This window comes from Drosophila willistoni (genome assembly GCF_018902025.1).
Source record: "Drosophila willistoni isolate 14030-0811.24 chromosome 2L unlocalized genomic scaffold, UCI_dwil_1.1 Seg196, whole genome shotgun sequence".
NCBI lineage: Eukaryota > Metazoa > Arthropoda > Insecta > Diptera > Drosophilidae > Drosophila > Drosophila willistoni.
Genome location: NW_025814048.1, coordinates 4,573,247 through 4,588,992, shown reverse-complemented (window position 1 = coordinate 4,588,992; position 15,746 = coordinate 4,573,247). Strand labels below are relative to the sequence as shown.

Below are 15,746 nucleotides of genomic sequence, written 5' to 3'. Positions count from 1 at the left end.
TCCACATTCAAATGTGACACGACTCAGTCGATTTACGAGTTTTGTTCCATTTGCATTTCAGTTACGTGCCGAGTGCCTATCGAGTAGGTTGCAAAATTCAAAAATAATTTTCTAAACACTCGGAAACTTTTTTTTTTTGGAAATGTATTAATTATACAAGTACAAGAATTATCTGTATACAATCACATCCTTAACTCTGTGTCCAAAAGTTAAGCATCACAGTGTGCCAAAAATGTCTGTGTACGTGTTGAAATCGAATGCCAAATACGTTATAAAAAGGAAATTAGCTTTATCTTGGGGTTGAAATTCGCTCGGGGGAAAGTGTCAGAGAGGTTCGAGAGCTTCACAGTGAAACCCTAAAACTGCCTTTAATGATGAAATCTATTTTGCTGGGGCTGACAATCGGCGCGGCGCGTTTTTCAATTGAATTTAATCAGTGACGTAGACCCCTCTCTAAACGCATATAATATATACGTCTGTCTACACATACAAACATATAAAATGATGCATATGCCAAGAGACATTTGATTTAAGTTCCGCATGGCAATTGGGGGAGGAAAATGGAAAGTGAATCCCATGAAATTAGTGGAAAGGTGAAAAACCTATATAAAGCGAAAGTTTGCTTTAATTTCCGCCTTTTATATATATGGTCACATCGGATCGAATCTATACACATATATTCTGTAGCATATCAAGGTCTATTCCAAACAATTTCAAGATCAATTGCATTAATTGCCTCGTGGTTTTCATCATTGATATGCGATATCAGCGATTATAGTATCAACAATTAAGTGAAAAATTCTAAAAATAGCAGGAAGTAAAATGGATACATGCATAAATGATCAGTGATCACTTTACCCTTGCAAAAATTGGGTATATTAATTTTAGTCCTATAAAAAACCACAAAAATTTAACCCAATAATTTTTCTTTCAATTATTTTGGATCATATGTATAATAAATTTCATTAAAATGGATTGACCATAAGAATATATAACCCAATATTAAAAATATGGTGCTCTAAAATTTCTTATCAATATCAATCAACCATAGAAATTTCTTGAAAATCGAATAGAATAGCCTAATTATAGGTTTTCACCATGGGAATCAAAATGGCAAATGTTCTCATCTGATTTTCTGAAAATTTTGTTTTTTCGATAAATAACCGATAATAAATTATAATATCAGCATACTTTGTTTGAAATTGGCTTATTAAATGATTAATATATTAGTTAAAAAATCATTTTGCTTTACAAAACGCGTAATAATAATAACATCAATTAAAGGACCTCCACAACTTTCGTGGCAACAGCTAATTAATCTATCCAATATTTGAGTTTTTAATTGTTCTTCGACTCAGATATAGTTGCGTGATCCTCGATCTTAAGGTTTGGATTAATATCGAATTGACCCTCGAAATAGTTATTCTTCACTCTCAAATAGTTCTAAATTTGGTTCTCAATTAAACCACTTATCGTTCCATTTCGTTAAATTTAAACCTTTAACTATCCTAGAATACAAATTAAATAAAAGTAATGATTTTATTTGAATCAAATGTAAATAATTATGGGGAGTAAGAGAAAGCGAGCATCTTTGGTTTCATTTAAAAAATTTTATTTATCTTGATGTTAGATTCCAAATGAATGATCTATTAATTGTCCTCATTCTACTATTGGCATTCACTTGGCCATCTCTGGGACTGATTTGCAATCGAGTTCCTTTGGGTGCCACTGCAGCCAAGTCGCCAGTTGATGACAATTATGTCCTCTCAGTGGCTGGGACACAACAGACCTATGTTCCGGGTCAGAGATATAATGGTGAGGGATATACTTATGCCTATCTAAGTATGCGTATTTTTGACGTCTGTCAATCTTATTTCAGTAACATTAAATGCATATTCTGGACTGTCCTTCGTGAGTTTTATGCTAGCTTTGGATGTAGAAAATGGTGACAGTGAGGATGATGCCAATGCTATGGGTACTTTTGAACTTGTCGACATCTCAGAGACGCGTTTCAGTCCACGGTGCGCCAATTTGGTGGAGAACACCAATACGAATGTGAAGACACGCGTTGATGTCGTCTGGGTGGCTCCCTCAACGCCTGGCCAGGGCTGCGTATTGTTACGGGCAACTGTAATGCAGCATCGCGATGTGTGGTTTATGGACGATGGATTTCTCACCAAGCGAATGTGTGAGGAAGAGGTGGATGACATTGATACACAGCCAAGTATTGTGGATCCATGTTGTGCTTGTGATGAAGCGAAATATGAGGTGAGTTTTGTTACTTTCAAACTGAATCAAATGTCATAAGAAAATCTTTGGTTAGTTGACTTTCGAGGGCAAATGGTCGCGTCACACACATCCCAAGGACTTTCCGGCAAACAGTTGGCGTACACGTTTTAGCGATATTATAGGCGCCTCTCACACCATTGACTATCGGTTTTGGCAGTATGGAGAACTCGCCAGCGAGGGTTTGCGTGAGGTGGCCGAGCATGGGTCCACTCGAACTCTAGAGAGTGAGCTCAAGGATCAAAGTGAACATATTCGGACTATCATCAAGGCACGCGGCATAGCCTATCCCAATGTGACGGGGAAAACATTTGCTGTGTTCCGTGTGGACTCCAATCACCATTTAATCTCATTGGTTTCCATGGTGGATCCCTCACCGGATTGGATAGTGGGCGTATCGGGACTGGAACTCTGTTTGCCCAATTGCTCGTGGGTGGAAAATAAAGTGCACAATTTATATCCCTGGGATGCGGGCACGGATAGTGGCCCATCTTATATGGTAAGTTATGCATTACATACATAGAAGAGCAATGCATCTGATTTCTGTCATTGCAGTCCGCTGACCAGCCACAAGTGCCGCCAGATGTGGTGCGTCGTATCAAATCGAATTTTCCCAATGATCCACGTTCACCTTTCTACGATCCCACCGGAGCCCAGATGAAGCCCTTGGCCACTCTGCATCTCAATCGACGACGTCTCTATGAGAAAAACTGCGAGTCAGTGGATGGTAGGACATTAGCAAAGATCCTCCCATAAATGCATCTAACTCTTTTCCCATTTCAGCTGAGCAACAGCAAGCCGAGTGCGAAACAAATGCTTGGAGTCGATGGGATGAATGCAGTGCCAAATGTGGACCCGGCAAACAATACAGAACACGTGACTTCAAGAATCCCGCTCTGGCTTCGGTAAGAGGAACTCTGCCCCTTCCCATTCAGAGATCTTTAGTAATTTAGATTTTTTCCATAACAGCGCAATCGATGCAACAATGCTTTGCGAGAGGAGAAGAACTGTATGGGTCGCAAATGTTCCAGCTTTAATGAAGAAGCACCTGAAGGTGCTCAAGCGGAAGAGGGAGCTCCTCCATCCGCTTCCGAAGATCCCATTTGCCAGGTTAGTGAGTGGAGCGAATGGTCAAGCTGTACGGTGACATGCGGCACAGGTGAAATGATCCGATCGCGTCATTACCTCAACAAAAAGGCCAAGAAGAAGTGCCAGAAGGTCAGCAAGGTACGTCTGCAGGAGACAAAAGTCTGCGAGGCAATGGAATGTGGCGGAGAGATTGCCAATGGCGAAGGCGGGGCAGAGGAAGGAGAAGATGATAACCAGGCAGGGAATGGCGACGAAGAGGCACAGGCTGAAAGACGCTCCCTATTTCGGAACTTTGAGAGCTATAGTCAGCATAAAGAGGAATACATTCCAGCAGCATGTGGTGTATCGCCTTGGTCTGACTTCTCGCCCTGTATGGGTCCCTGTGGCGGCTCTGGGCAGCGGCAACGTATTCGTAAAGTATGGAATAATCACCAAGTTTATGGCATTGAGCATGATGGCAAAGGCAGCCACGACCCTTGCCGACATATCAAAGTTCAGGAAGAGGTCAACTGTACTAATCCCAGCTGCGATACCATCGTGCCCCTTCATTGCTACGAACAACTCACGGAAAGCCATTGCCGCGACAGCGACGTAACCAATTATTGGTATTACGATCACATCAGCGATCAATGCGGCATCTATTGGTCTGATCGTTGTGACACCAATCGCAACAAGTTCAAGTCGAAAGAGGAATGCGAAGACACCTGCCGTTTGCCCCGACACAAACAGGAGCTCCAATACGAGGGAGTCCATCATGCCGTCGATTGTATGGTATCCGATTGGGTAGCCCACAGCTGTAATGCCACCTGCGGCGAGGGAGTCCAGTTGAAGACACGTCGTGTCCTGCGCACTCCCAAGTACGGGGGAAAATCCTGTCCAAAGCATTTGGTAAGGCACGATCGCTGCTATCAGCGTTGCGACGACATGTATACGGTAACTGGTGGCGGGGGCTATGGTGAGCGGCGTCACATGACCTCCAAGATGCAGCCCATGGAGCCGCGAGACGAATGCCGCTACTCAGAATGGTCGGCATGGACGCCATGTACGGCCAGTTGTGGGGATAATGCAGTAAGACAACGTACAAGGACACTTCTCAATACGGATCTTAGCTACAAGTGCAAGGATCGTGTACGAATTGAAAAGTGCGTTATGATGCCCTGTCTAATGAGTAGCAACGATGAGGCAGACAAGTGGTAACACCAGAGATGGGACACAGGTCAATAAAGTTAACCAATCCAAAACTACATAATCTTATTAAAATATAATCTTGGAAATTGAATTTTTTTGATTGGTTTTTTAAGCATTTTCTTTTTGTCGTGGCCTAGAAGGCGACATCTTCGTATCTTCACTTCGGTTTTCGACTGTGTAGAAGAGAATAATAATATTTATTGAAAATGGATTTCCATGCCTAAAAACGTTTTGCGAAGCGAAATCTTCTACGAGTTTCACTACACCTAAAAAGTTCTTTAAATTATAGCAAAAATTATAATGCCAAAACTATAAAATCAAAAACATAGACACAAATAGTTGACCCACGCTTCCATAGGAATTGTTTCGTTGGAATTAATTATGGATAATGAAGAAATATCAATGGTACCAGTAGTTGACATCAGCGGAGTTTCTCTGACTATATGTAATTGGTTAAAGATGTTGTTGTCTCAAGATCTCTAACCGATCTGCGACAGAAAAGAATGGCAAAAGCAACGATCAAGATGAAGGCAAAATATCTGAACCTTTTGCCGAGGTGTCAGTAGCTAGAGCCACTTTCGATAACATATAAAACAAAACTGATCAAGTATCAAGCACTTTTTCTCCTTAAAAAAGCAGCAGAAATATGCTTCAAAACGAACCCGTATAAATGAGTTCTTTTGAAAAATTAATTAAATCGAATTATAAATAAGTAAAACATTAGCATTTATAAAAAAAACATTAGATAATTGTAAGTTTTATATATTTTCTCTTAACAATTTCGAATCAATATTTTAAGTACTCGATAATTCGTAATATTTTAAAAGTCCCTGAAACTTCGAATTAACGAGAGCCAACTGTATTCAAAAGTATTTTTTACGAAACATTTAGGAGCCAATGATTTTAAAAATATACCTTAATTAAATCCTTTGTTTAAATTGTCAGGTGAGAATGGTTTTAGTTAAAAATTTATAGTAATAAATATATTATCCGTGTCTGTTTGTCTGTCTGTCTGTTTTTCTAAATTACACATGCAATGTTAACCAGTGGCGGATTTACAGTGTTATCTGAACCTAGTAGGATTGGCTGTCTTTTTTTGCTTCCGACTATTTAGACAGCCATAACTCATACGCAGTGTGTGACATCTATAGTAATAACATTCGATCTAATATTCGAGCTATTATTGTTGTAAATAATGACGTAATGTAGTTGCGAAGAACTGTCCCTGCACACTGAGTCGTATTTTTCCCACATGAAGCTCTAGGTTTAATTCGATTCCGCTGTTGATCCAACTGTCTCTCTTCTTATTAAAGGGTTTATATATAGTCACTATAAAAGGATATTTGCCAATTTATATCTGTGATTTGCTTCTTGCTAAACAACTAAAAAACTATAATACAAATTATGAATACTTCGAACTCATAGCTATGAGAGACTAGATCAGTTAACTGCTTTTAAATTTGACCATTTATCATTGACCTACATACAGAACCTACGTGTTTCTGCCCTTCCGTTCAGCTTCCTCTCCCCAGCCAAGTTCAAAGAACCCCAGCAAAAAAAAAAAAAAATAAAAATAAAAGAAAATCGACTAATTGAAGATCGCCACACAAATAGCACTTTGAATATACATATATATTCAATTAAGCGAACGCTCTGAGGAAATAATTGAAATGTTTGTCGAATAATCGAAAAGTTTCACCCAATTTCGGCAGTTCACTTTTAACTATTGACCAGTGAGCATGTTTCCAGTAAAAATGAGATCAGTTTGGGCTCTGTTCCTCTTATGTATATTATATTTTATCTCGGAAGTGGAGAGTGAATGCAATCGAATACCCCAAGGTGCAAGTGGAGACCGTTCAGCAGTTGATGAGAACTTTAAGATTCTTATTGATGGTAATCCCACGACTTATATACCAGGCAATCAATATAATGGTAAGAACTTTTAGTGCGTAATGAATCATTTCAATTCAATTCGCATCTGTCCCCAGTATCACTCTCTTGCCCTAATGGATTGAAATTCATTAGCTTCACGCTGGCTTTAGAGGGAGAGGATCAATCTCCAATATACAATGGATTAGACATGACAGGACACTTTGAGTTATTCGACAATACAGATACACGATTCGCAACAGGCTGTGAGAATTTGGTGGAGAGCACAAATACTAATGCCAAGGCACGCATAGATGTCTCATGGATAGCTCCAAAGCAGCCAGAAAGTGGCTGTGTACTGATGAAGGCGAGCGTTGTCCAGCATCGCGATGTCTGGTTCATTGACGATGGATTTCTGACAAAACGCATCTGTGCCGAAGAGATCGATGATCTGAATAGCCTTACGCCGCCACTACAAAACTGTTGTGCTTGTGATGAGGCCAAGTATGAGATCCTTCTGGAGCGTAAATGGGCCAGGAACACTCACGCCAAGGACTTTCCCAATGAGGCTTGGCGCACACATTTGGGTGAGATAATTGGCGCTTCCCATAACTACAACTATCGCTATTGGGCATACGGAGAACGTGCCAGCAAGGGCATGAAAGAGTTGGCTGAGCATGGATCCACGAGAACTCTTGAAAACGAAATCAGAGAGAATACTCAGGTATTTTGTGATGTGATGAAAGTTAACTTTGGCTAAGCCAATTTCATTATTCGCAGAATGGTCAAGTGAGAACGATAATTAAGGCACCTGGAATCTCCTATCGACGAAATGTGTTTGGTACAACACTAGCAAACGCTCGTGTCGACAAGATCCATCACCAAATTTCATTGTCGGTGAAAATAAATCCTTCACCGGATTGGATCTTGGGCATATCCGGCTTGGAGCTATGCCTTAGTAATTGTACGTGGTTGGAGCGTAAGACATTAAATCTGTATCCCTGGGATATAGGCACCGATTCGGGCCCCTCATATATGGTAAGTGTTGTGTGTGTGGGAAGTGGAATCCATATATAATTTTCATTAATTCTACAAGTCCGCCGATGAAGCGCAAGTGCCTCCGGATGTTATACGCCGCATTACTTCATCGTATCCCAGTGATTATCGTTCGCCATTCTTTGATGATTCAGGAGCACCCATGAAACCACTGGCCACTCTCTATTTGACCCGTAAGAAGCTTTACATACGTGAATGTGAAGAGGATATGATGGATCAGGATGGACCACTGGAGTGTGCTACGCATCCGTGGAATGAATGGAATAATTGCAGTGCGCGATGTGGTCCCGGATTGTCTCAACGTATGCGAAGCTATAAGAATCCCATTTTGGCGGCGAACTACAATTGCGATCGACGGCTTGACGAAATGCGTCAATGTCAAGGCACCCAATGCGGGGTGGACGCCGAGGAGGAGTCGCCTAATGCAGACACAGGTATCGAGCAGGATGGCTCGAGTTTTGGTGTCGGCTCCATGGCCGAATGCGAGCTGACCACTTGGAGTGAATGGTCGCCATGTTCCGCAACATGTGGCAAGGGGATTTCTACCCGTTCTCGTGACTACTTCAATTCCCGAGCAAGAGCACGTTGTATGACTGCTGTGAGATTACCCTTGGAGGAACAACGTCAATGCTTCGCCTCCGACTGCGGAGGCACTATAACGGATAATGGGGAATTCGATGATTTGCCGCAGCCTGATGTATTTGGCGAAACCAATGAGCCAAGCGGAAAAAGTTGGAATAATAATGCATACAATAAACCAAGTGGATATAATTCTTTAGATAATTCTCACAATTGGCCAACCACCATTCAAACTCCCTATGCACCCATGGACACCCCGAATCAACATTATCAGTCACCCTATTCCTCAAATGACCAGGGAATTAGCAATTACAATGAGTATGGAACGGATTATACGACACCTAGACAAATGCCATACTTCACAACGCGTTTACCTGCGCTTGGAAGTCGTTATAATGATCGTCCAAAGGATGCCAGCAACTACAAAGTGGTGCAGGACTACTGCTTCAAGAAACCCGAGGCGTCTACAACCCCCTGTCTGGCCAATCCTGTGACTGTGAGAAATTATTGGTTTTATGATCACGAAGATCACGAATGCAAAATCTTCACCTCGGACAACTGTGATGAGAACAGGAATCGCTTTCGAACATTGGACTCCTGTCTGGCCACCTGTTATGATCCGCAATTGAATTTAGAACGTACCGAGAATGAGGCCATGGATCTATATGAAGGCAATGCAAATTCCAATATGGCAAATAATTATAATCAGGGCTATGCTGGGGGCCCTACCCCTAACCCCTACTACTATGGTGCCAAACGTGGTCGTTATGGCACTTAAAGTGCAGAATAAACTAATCCGATTTTATAAGAGAATCTTAAGCTTAGTTTCGTTTCATTTCATTCATTCTAAGAGTCATCGAGTCATTGTTTTCCGGCGCTGATAAGGCACATGAAATATGTGTATTTGTACCAGTGGGTCAGCAGCCGCCTTCGCTCTCAAAGGGAGAGCTTATCAGTGAGTGGCCATCCACTCTAGCTTGGTTTCTGTTTGATTCTTTTTTGCAAAACGTTGCTTTAGTCTGAAACGTTACTCATTCTGGAGAAGATGTGGCTGCGCTTGTTACTACTCGGATTGATGTTGGTCGGAGTTCAGGCTTTGATCTGTACGCGTCGTCCGGCTAATACGGTCACGCACAAGTCCCCCGTCGATGAGAATTTTGTGATAAGCATAACAGACAATCCGGAAACATATATACTTGGTCAGGAATACAACGGTAAGTGCGTGAGTTCATTGGCCTTGCGCTTGAACTTGGTCTCGCTGGCACAAGGTTTCCCACAATTTTGCAATGTTTTTTGTTTTGTAAACAAAATAAAAACAACAAAAAACTTGCGCACATGGAGTCGAGCTTATCGCCCCAGACCTTTTGCAAATGCTAAAGCATTTGGCATACCTCCTTATACATATATACAATACAAAAACAAATACATTCATATGTAGTATATCATTAATCAAGGCCGTTGATAAGCTGTTCTCTTGCCACCAAAACAGTCTCCCTCAATGCCTTCAATGGACATCGTTATATCAGCTATATATTGGCTCTGGAGAATGAAAACGGCGACTTCAATTATAACGATGACTTGGGACACTTTGAGCTGAACGATCGGATCGAGACGCGGTTTAGTCCAAATTGCATTAACATGGTGGAGAACACCAATACCAATCCCAAGACGCACATGCATTTGACTTGGGTGGCACCTAGTCGAGCAGGCAGTGGTTGTATACTTATACGGGCCACTGTGCTGCAACATCGTGAGGTCTGGCATATGGATGATGGTGGATTGACAAGGCGCATATGCGAAGAAGTGACCGACGATGTGGAAAGTCAACCGACTCCAGTATCTCCAGCTATAGATGTGCCATGCTGTGCCTGCGATGAGGCACGCTACGAGGTGGGTCTAAATAAATGTCGCAAATCATGGTGAATCATATATTGGGGTACCTGCAGCTTATTTTCGAAGGTGTCTGGTCACGTAATTTGCATCCCAAGGATTTTCCTGCTCGGGCCTGGGAAACACGCTTTTGTGAACTAGTAGGCGCTGCCCATAGCTCAGACTATCGGTTCTGGGAGCCTGGATCGCTGGCCAGTGAAGGACTTAAACAATATGCTCAGTATTGTAACTCACGCCTTTTGGAACGAGAGTTTAGCATGAACTTTCGGGTGAGTTCATATGTCTAACCATCTTTCTGTACCTCTCTCCTTTCTTCTATAATGTTTTAAGGATCAAAAAATACGCACGATTATTAAAGCTCGTGGTCCTGCCTATCCAAATTTAAATGGAAAAACTATGGCCTCTATACGTGTGGATCCAGTGCATCATATGGTTTCTTTTGCCTCCAAAATTGAACCGTCACCCGATTGGATTGTCGGCATCAGCGGCGTGGAGCTTTGTTTACGGAACTGCACTTGGTTAGAGGAGAAGGTTATTAAATTGTATCCCTGGGATGTGGGCACCGATGCAGGACCCTCCTACAGATCCTCTGATCAACCACAAGTGCCACCAGACGTCATCAGGCGTATGCGCTCGGATTTTCCCAATGACCCTCGGTCCCCGTTTTATGACAAAGATGGATCCCCCATGAAACCGATGGCCGTGTTGACGGTGCGAAGACAACGTCTTTACGAACGACGCTGTGCGGATGAAGATTGTAAGTCAGAATAAGATGGTAGATGAAGTTTTTGGGCTATTACTGACCCTTTCTTTGTAGCAAATAACGATGCTGAGGTACCTCGGGAATGCCTGACCCATCCGTGGTCTAGTTTTAGTGACTGTTCCTCCAAATGTGGCCCCGGCATGCAGTATAGAAGACGCGTCTACAAGCAGCCAGAGCTGGCCAAAGTATACAATTGCAATGTTCCCCAATATGAGGAGCGTGAATGTCAAGGAGAAATCTGTGGCCAAAATCATATTATGCCTTTTGAGGAAGAGACAGGCTTTGATGATCTTGCAATGGGAGGGCCAGGTCGTCAGCAGCAGCAACAGCAACAACACCAGCAGCACAGTCGAGCAGAGTGCCAGTTGGGTCCATGGAGTGGCTGGAGTTCCTGCAGTGTCACCTGTGGCGAGGGATATCAGATTCGACAACGTCAATACATAAATCCGGGAGTAGAGCTAAAATGCCAAAGTGTTTATCCTTTGGAGTTGAAAGAGATGAGAAAATGTGCGGGCCAAGCGTGCTTGGGTAACTTACGCGGAACCCAATATGGCAGTGGAGCCTTTGATGATCAATACGGAGCGGCCGGAGGAGGTGGCACGTACGATTCCCAGCCAGAAGCAGAGCAAGAACAGCAAACATACGATGGCAACAATTTATTTGAGGACAAACAATCTGGGTATGGTGGCAATTTGGAAGTTGGCGACCTAAAGGGTTCCGACTATAATTGGGATCAAAATTCAAATACTAATACCCAATGGAGTCAGCCAGGACGACAGTCACAGAGACAGCCAGGACAGTCACAGAGACAGCCAGGACAGTCACAGAGACAGCCAGGACAGTCACAGAGACAGCCAGGTCAATCACAGAGTCAGCCAGGACAATCACAGAGTCAGCCAGATTGGCAGTATCCGATGCCGCCCAGCAGACAACAATCCCCACCACGTTTGGAGGATATGCAACGTTCCTCCTGGCAACAAGGCCCAGTTCCAAACACACCATTTGAGCCCAAACAAAATGTTTGGAACAACAATGGTAACAGCTTCAACATCGGCTTAGAAGAATCCTTGGGTACATTAGATCCCGATATTCCAGCTTCTAGTCACTGCTTTCAAATGCTGAACACTGTCCAACCTCGCTGCCCAGATCAAACCATAACAGGACACTACTGGTTCTACAATTTCTGTGCTGACGAGTGCATGATCTATGCAGCGGATTTGTGTGATCGTAATATGAATAAGTTCACACGGTTTGAGGAGTGCGAGAAGTGTCGAGTACCGCAGAATGCTGCACTCTTGCAACAACACAAAAATTCGATGCAATGTCAAGTAATATTGACCGCCCTAAGAGCGGGGGAAACATCGCGTGACGAACAGAGAAATGTCTACAATTATAACCAACCTTTCAATAGTCGTAATTATGGAAAGTAATGCCTAAGCTTATTGTTAGATTTAAATGTACTAAAAATACTAAAGGATAAATAAATTAATATAGAAAAAACACAATAAAAATTCAAATTTCAATCAAAACGAATCTAGATTTGTGACGGTTGGTGTCTCTATTGAAACAACTAAACAAGGGCGAAGTTAGATTTGTTATTCTTGCTTTTATCAAGAATAACAAAAAATGACTGAAGAAAACCGTTCCAAACTTCAGTGGATTTCGAATTCATCAGACGGGAATCCATTTGAATATTCTCTTTAACCATTTCCGAGAATCAGTTTTGTGAAAATATTTTTGGATTTCGTGAGGTTTTTCTATATTATAGTAAATTTCTCGCACAGCCTACTGAAATTTTTTACATTTCTATTGAGACAGACATGTATCCCTGAATGAAGTAGGCTTTTCTACTTTCGATGATTTCAACGGCATACATCTGTGTCGTCCTTCAGTAAAATTTATTCAAATGGTTTCGTAACTAAATATTTTTTTTTTTAATTTTATAAAATTTATCTATATTATTAGAAATTTCTTGAAAAAGACATTCTATATTTCTACTGAGATAATTCTCCATTAAGTAGGCTGTTCGATCAATGGTTTCTATGGCAGCTATATGACATATGGCATTTATATAATATAGTCGTCTGAACCAACGAATTCTCAAACTTAATCTTAATTAGACAATAAAAAGGTTAAATATCAAGTTTTATTCAAGTAGCTTTCTAATTAAGTACATAGGTATATCGACTCGACTACTTACGCTGATCAAGAATACATATATGTTTGTATAGTTTATGGTTTCGGAAGAGTCTCCATCTCCGTTCTACAAACATCTGTTTTTCAATTCCCTCCACATGGGCAAAAAAATAAAAAAAAAATATAAATAAATGTATAAATTAAACTAAAATCGGTAACAATTCAAAACTAATTTTATTCCGACATGTCGAAAATTCACAATTTTGTGTGACACACTTTCTGAACTTTCCCCTGGTAGTTTAAATATCGCCCGTCTCTAATTACCTAGCACTTCTCATCTCTAACTATAATAGTCCATCTCTAATCCAAACATTGCACAATAATTATTGCCGAAAATATAGAAATTTGTCAAAACGATTATGAATTTAAGCCGGCTGCATTTTGTGGTGCGCCAATTGGTAAGTGTCCAGCAGGCTCCACTGCAAAGATTCTTGGCGCATTCCCAAGCGGCAGGCGAAAAGGACAAACCAAATAAGACGCAAACAAATCAAAAAATTACACTCATTGGGCAAAACCAAGCCTTATCAGTCACAACATTGGAGGAGGCAAAGAAATTGGCCAAGAGGCGTGAATTGCACTTGTTGCGCACCGAACAAAATGATGCAAAAACAGGACGACCTACTTTCAAGTACGAAAAATATATTAGGAAATAGTTATAAATTGTTTTTAATGGTTTTTATTATTTAATAGACTAGTCACAACAGCTGAAATGTTAAACGAGGAGGGAGGAGTAACACAAACGTCGGTCAACGAAAAAAATCAAAAGAAATCCGAGAAATCTTTGACCATAGGAGCCCGTATCACAGATCATGATTTATCGTCGAGACTGAAGAATATTGTTAAATGGCTGGGCAAGAAGCACGAAGTTCGCATATTGATCCAAGGTGCAAGTGGGCCAAGCGATGCTGATGGCAATGCCGAGCGCTTGGTTAAGGCCATTGAACAGACAATTAAAGAGCCAAATGTTATAGGCAAAATTGTCCAGAAACGCAGCAAAGGTTCCATGATCAAATTTAGCATTTTACCTGTCTCGCCCCCTCCTGTGGCAACATCGTGACAATCAGCGCCATCGCCTCGGATATATCTTAAGCATGGCATGAACATTGCTCCAATCCCAATGCAGATACGGAGTCTCAGCCAAAGTTCGCAGAATGATGGAGACCCGTCTGTTGGCATCGCTAAACCCGCCATGGTGGCAGCTGCATCCTTTTTCTTTTTATTTACCATGAAATATGTTTTTTGGATACGCATTCTAAAAAATGCCCAGAATGATAATAACTGCCGAAGTGATAGTAACTGAAAACAATAGATATTAAGCAACTTTCGATTCTGTTTTAATGCCCAGCATTCGATTTTCTCATTTCAAATATAATGCGTAAATTCAACAAAGTTTATCATGTTTATATACATATTCATTTAAACAAATTACTACCTTGGACAAGTCTATATAAGTACATACACAGATAGCTAAGTAATATTGAAATCTAAACGGCCTTGAAATTCTTAAAATCAATTGATTTAGGAATAAAAACTTCATGCAAATCGTTCTACTTAGTAAGAACTAAAACTGAATTTTTAAAATCTTTTACTAATTATTATTTTTTTCATAAACTTGTACTTACCAAATTGGCCATCCATTATCTAAAAAGCCTTTTAAGTATCCAAATCCTGTCTTCCACTCTTGGCTTGGTGAATTTCATTTAATATTTAAATGTAATTTAATTCTATACAGAATATCAACGAGAAGTGGATCCCACACACGGTATGCAGAATACCACGAAACGTATGTGGATGGCTGCAAAAAGTAGGAAATTTTTTGGAAATAACTTATAATTCAATTCCCCATTTATTTCCTAAAGGCAAGCTACAAGCATGAACTGGCGGACTTGCAATATGAGCAGAAAGAAAATTAATTATGCTATTTTCAAAAAAATTCATCATCATGCCACCCGTGACTTCAGCCAGATGCTTCATCTGATCATCTCTCAGCATAAACAATGACTGTGAAATAGTTCCAAACTCATTGAAAATTATAAAATTATATATTTCAAAAACTTGAATTAAAGTTTTAAAAAAAGGAATTGAGTTAATGCGAATTAAAATGTAACTTATTGAGGTTATTTTGCTTAATTTGGTAATAGTTTGTTCTGGGCACTTTACCAATTACATATTTAAATTGTCTAAATCTGGTTTATCTTACCTGAATCAGAATTAAAAAATCTTAAAACCCATATCAGCTTAAAAGTACGACTTGACTTTAGAACTTAAGAAGTCGAAAGTAACCAAAAGCTTAAAGTTGGAAAGGGACAATTAGTAAATGTTCTTATTTTAGATTTCCAATACTTTTGTTATCATTTCGACTTCAACATTATGAAATTGGTACTGATCCCTATTAGCCGATACCATTTTAGACCAGCCACAGGCTTTCATCTTTACAATGATTCATCGACTATCTCATATTTCTTTTGTTTAAAAAATGTTAGTAACATTTTCCCGAATAAAATATCGAAATATTATGGTTATAAAATATTTTTATTACACAAATAAATAAAGCTGAAGCTTCTTTTTGGTTTTTGTTAAAAAAAACTATTATAATTAAAACGTTGTTGCTGTTGTTTTTGTGGGTGTTAAACAATACATAAATATGAAATTTACATTAATCATTCAATTGAACAGACAAAAGTCATAAAGCATAATAAAGAATCGAAAAATAAATTGGGATTTAGGCTACAATTACCTGGCTTTTGTCTGCCCATCTACACAAAACGGCACAAGGAACAATACATAAATTAATAAAAACTACACTTTACACTTAACCACATAACGTTTA

At 40.3% G+C, this 15,746-nt stretch overlaps 4 protein-coding genes across 4 annotated transcripts; all 4 read left to right on the top strand.

Moving 5' to 3' along the window:
• Positions 1-217: 217 nt before the first annotated feature.
• Positions 218-4,654, top strand: LOC6640653 (spondin-1). The gene is made up of 7 exons (XM_023174887.1): positions 218-240; positions 1,631-1,815; positions 1,880-2,268; positions 2,324-2,785; positions 2,842-3,013; positions 3,070-3,191; positions 3,256-4,654. The coding sequence occupies exons 1-7, from the start codon at positions 233-235 to the stop codon at positions 4,570-4,572; spliced, it is 2,655 nt and encodes an 884-aa protein (XP_023030655.1). The 5' UTR covers positions 218-232; the 3' UTR covers positions 4,573-4,654.
• An 894-nt stretch (positions 4,655-5,548) lies between these two features.
• On the top strand, positions 5,549-8,880 carry LOC6640654 (spondin-1). The gene is made up of 4 exons (XM_002063375.3): positions 5,549-6,495; positions 6,552-7,156; positions 7,213-7,470; positions 7,529-8,880. The coding sequence occupies exons 1-4, from the start codon at positions 6,303-6,305 to the stop codon at positions 8,843-8,845; spliced, it is 2,373 nt and encodes a 790-aa protein (XP_002063411.2). The 5' UTR covers positions 5,549-6,302; the 3' UTR covers positions 8,846-8,880.
• Positions 8,881-9,072: 192 nt separating this feature from the next.
• Positions 9,073-12,213, top strand: LOC6640655 (spondin-1). Its single transcript, XM_023174888.2, has 5 exons — positions 9,073-9,281; positions 9,557-9,957; positions 10,014-10,226; positions 10,288-10,714; positions 10,775-12,213. Exons 1-5 carry the CDS (start codon positions 9,113-9,115, stop codon positions 12,148-12,150), a joined length of 2,586 nt encoding a protein of 861 aa, XP_023030656.1. The 5' UTR covers positions 9,073-9,112; the 3' UTR covers positions 12,151-12,213.
• Positions 12,214-13,070: 857 nt separating this feature from the next.
• LOC6640656 (translation initiation factor IF-3, mitochondrial) lies at positions 13,071-14,305 on the top strand. Its single transcript, XM_002063377.4, has 2 exons — positions 13,071-13,544; positions 13,607-14,305. Exons 1-2 carry the CDS (start codon positions 13,276-13,278, stop codon positions 13,971-13,973), a joined length of 636 nt encoding a protein of 211 aa, XP_002063413.1. The 5' UTR covers positions 13,071-13,275; the 3' UTR covers positions 13,974-14,305.
• The last annotated feature ends 1,441 nt before the right edge of the window (positions 14,306-15,746 follow it).

Excerpts from the sequence above, each read along its gene's own strand:
- LOC6640653 (XM_023174887.1), top strand. Across the intron at positions 2,269-2,323 it reads GTGATGAAGCGAAATATGAG|TTGACTTTCGAGGGCAAATG; the intron begins GTGAGTTTTGTT and ends ATCTTTGGTTAG. Across the intron at positions 3,014-3,069 it reads AAACTGCGAGTCAGTGGATG|CTGAGCAACAGCAAGCCGAG; the intron begins GTAGGACATTAG and ends TTCCCATTTCAG.
- LOC6640654 (XM_002063375.3), top strand. The coding sequence starts at position 6,303 with ATGTTTCCAGTAAAAATGAGATCAGTTTGGGCTCTGTTCCTCTTATGT. Across the intron at positions 6,496-6,551 it reads ACCAGGCAATCAATATAATG|TATCACTCTCTTGCCCTAAT; the intron begins GTAAGAACTTTT and ends ATCTGTCCCCAG. Across the intron at positions 7,471-7,528 it reads ATTCGGGCCCCTCATATATG|TCCGCCGATGAAGCGCAAGT; the intron begins GTAAGTGTTGTG and ends TAATTCTACAAG.
- LOC6640655 (XM_023174888.2), top strand. The coding sequence starts at position 9,113 with ATGTGGCTGCGCTTGTTACTACTCGGATTGATGTTGGTCGGAGTTCAG. Across the intron at positions 10,227-10,287 it reads AGTTTAGCATGAACTTTCGG|GATCAAAAAATACGCACGAT; the intron begins GTGAGTTCATAT and ends TAATGTTTTAAG. Across the intron at positions 10,715-10,774 it reads ACGCTGTGCGGATGAAGATT|CAAATAACGATGCTGAGGTA; the intron begins GTAAGTCAGAAT and ends CTTTCTTTGTAG.
- LOC6640656 (XM_002063377.4), top strand. The coding sequence starts at position 13,276 with ATGAATTTAAGCCGGCTGCATTTTGTGGTGCGCCAATTGGTAAGTGTC. Across the intron at positions 13,545-13,606 it reads ACAGGACGACCTACTTTCAA|ACTAGTCACAACAGCTGAAA; the intron begins GTACGAAAAATA and ends ATTATTTAATAG.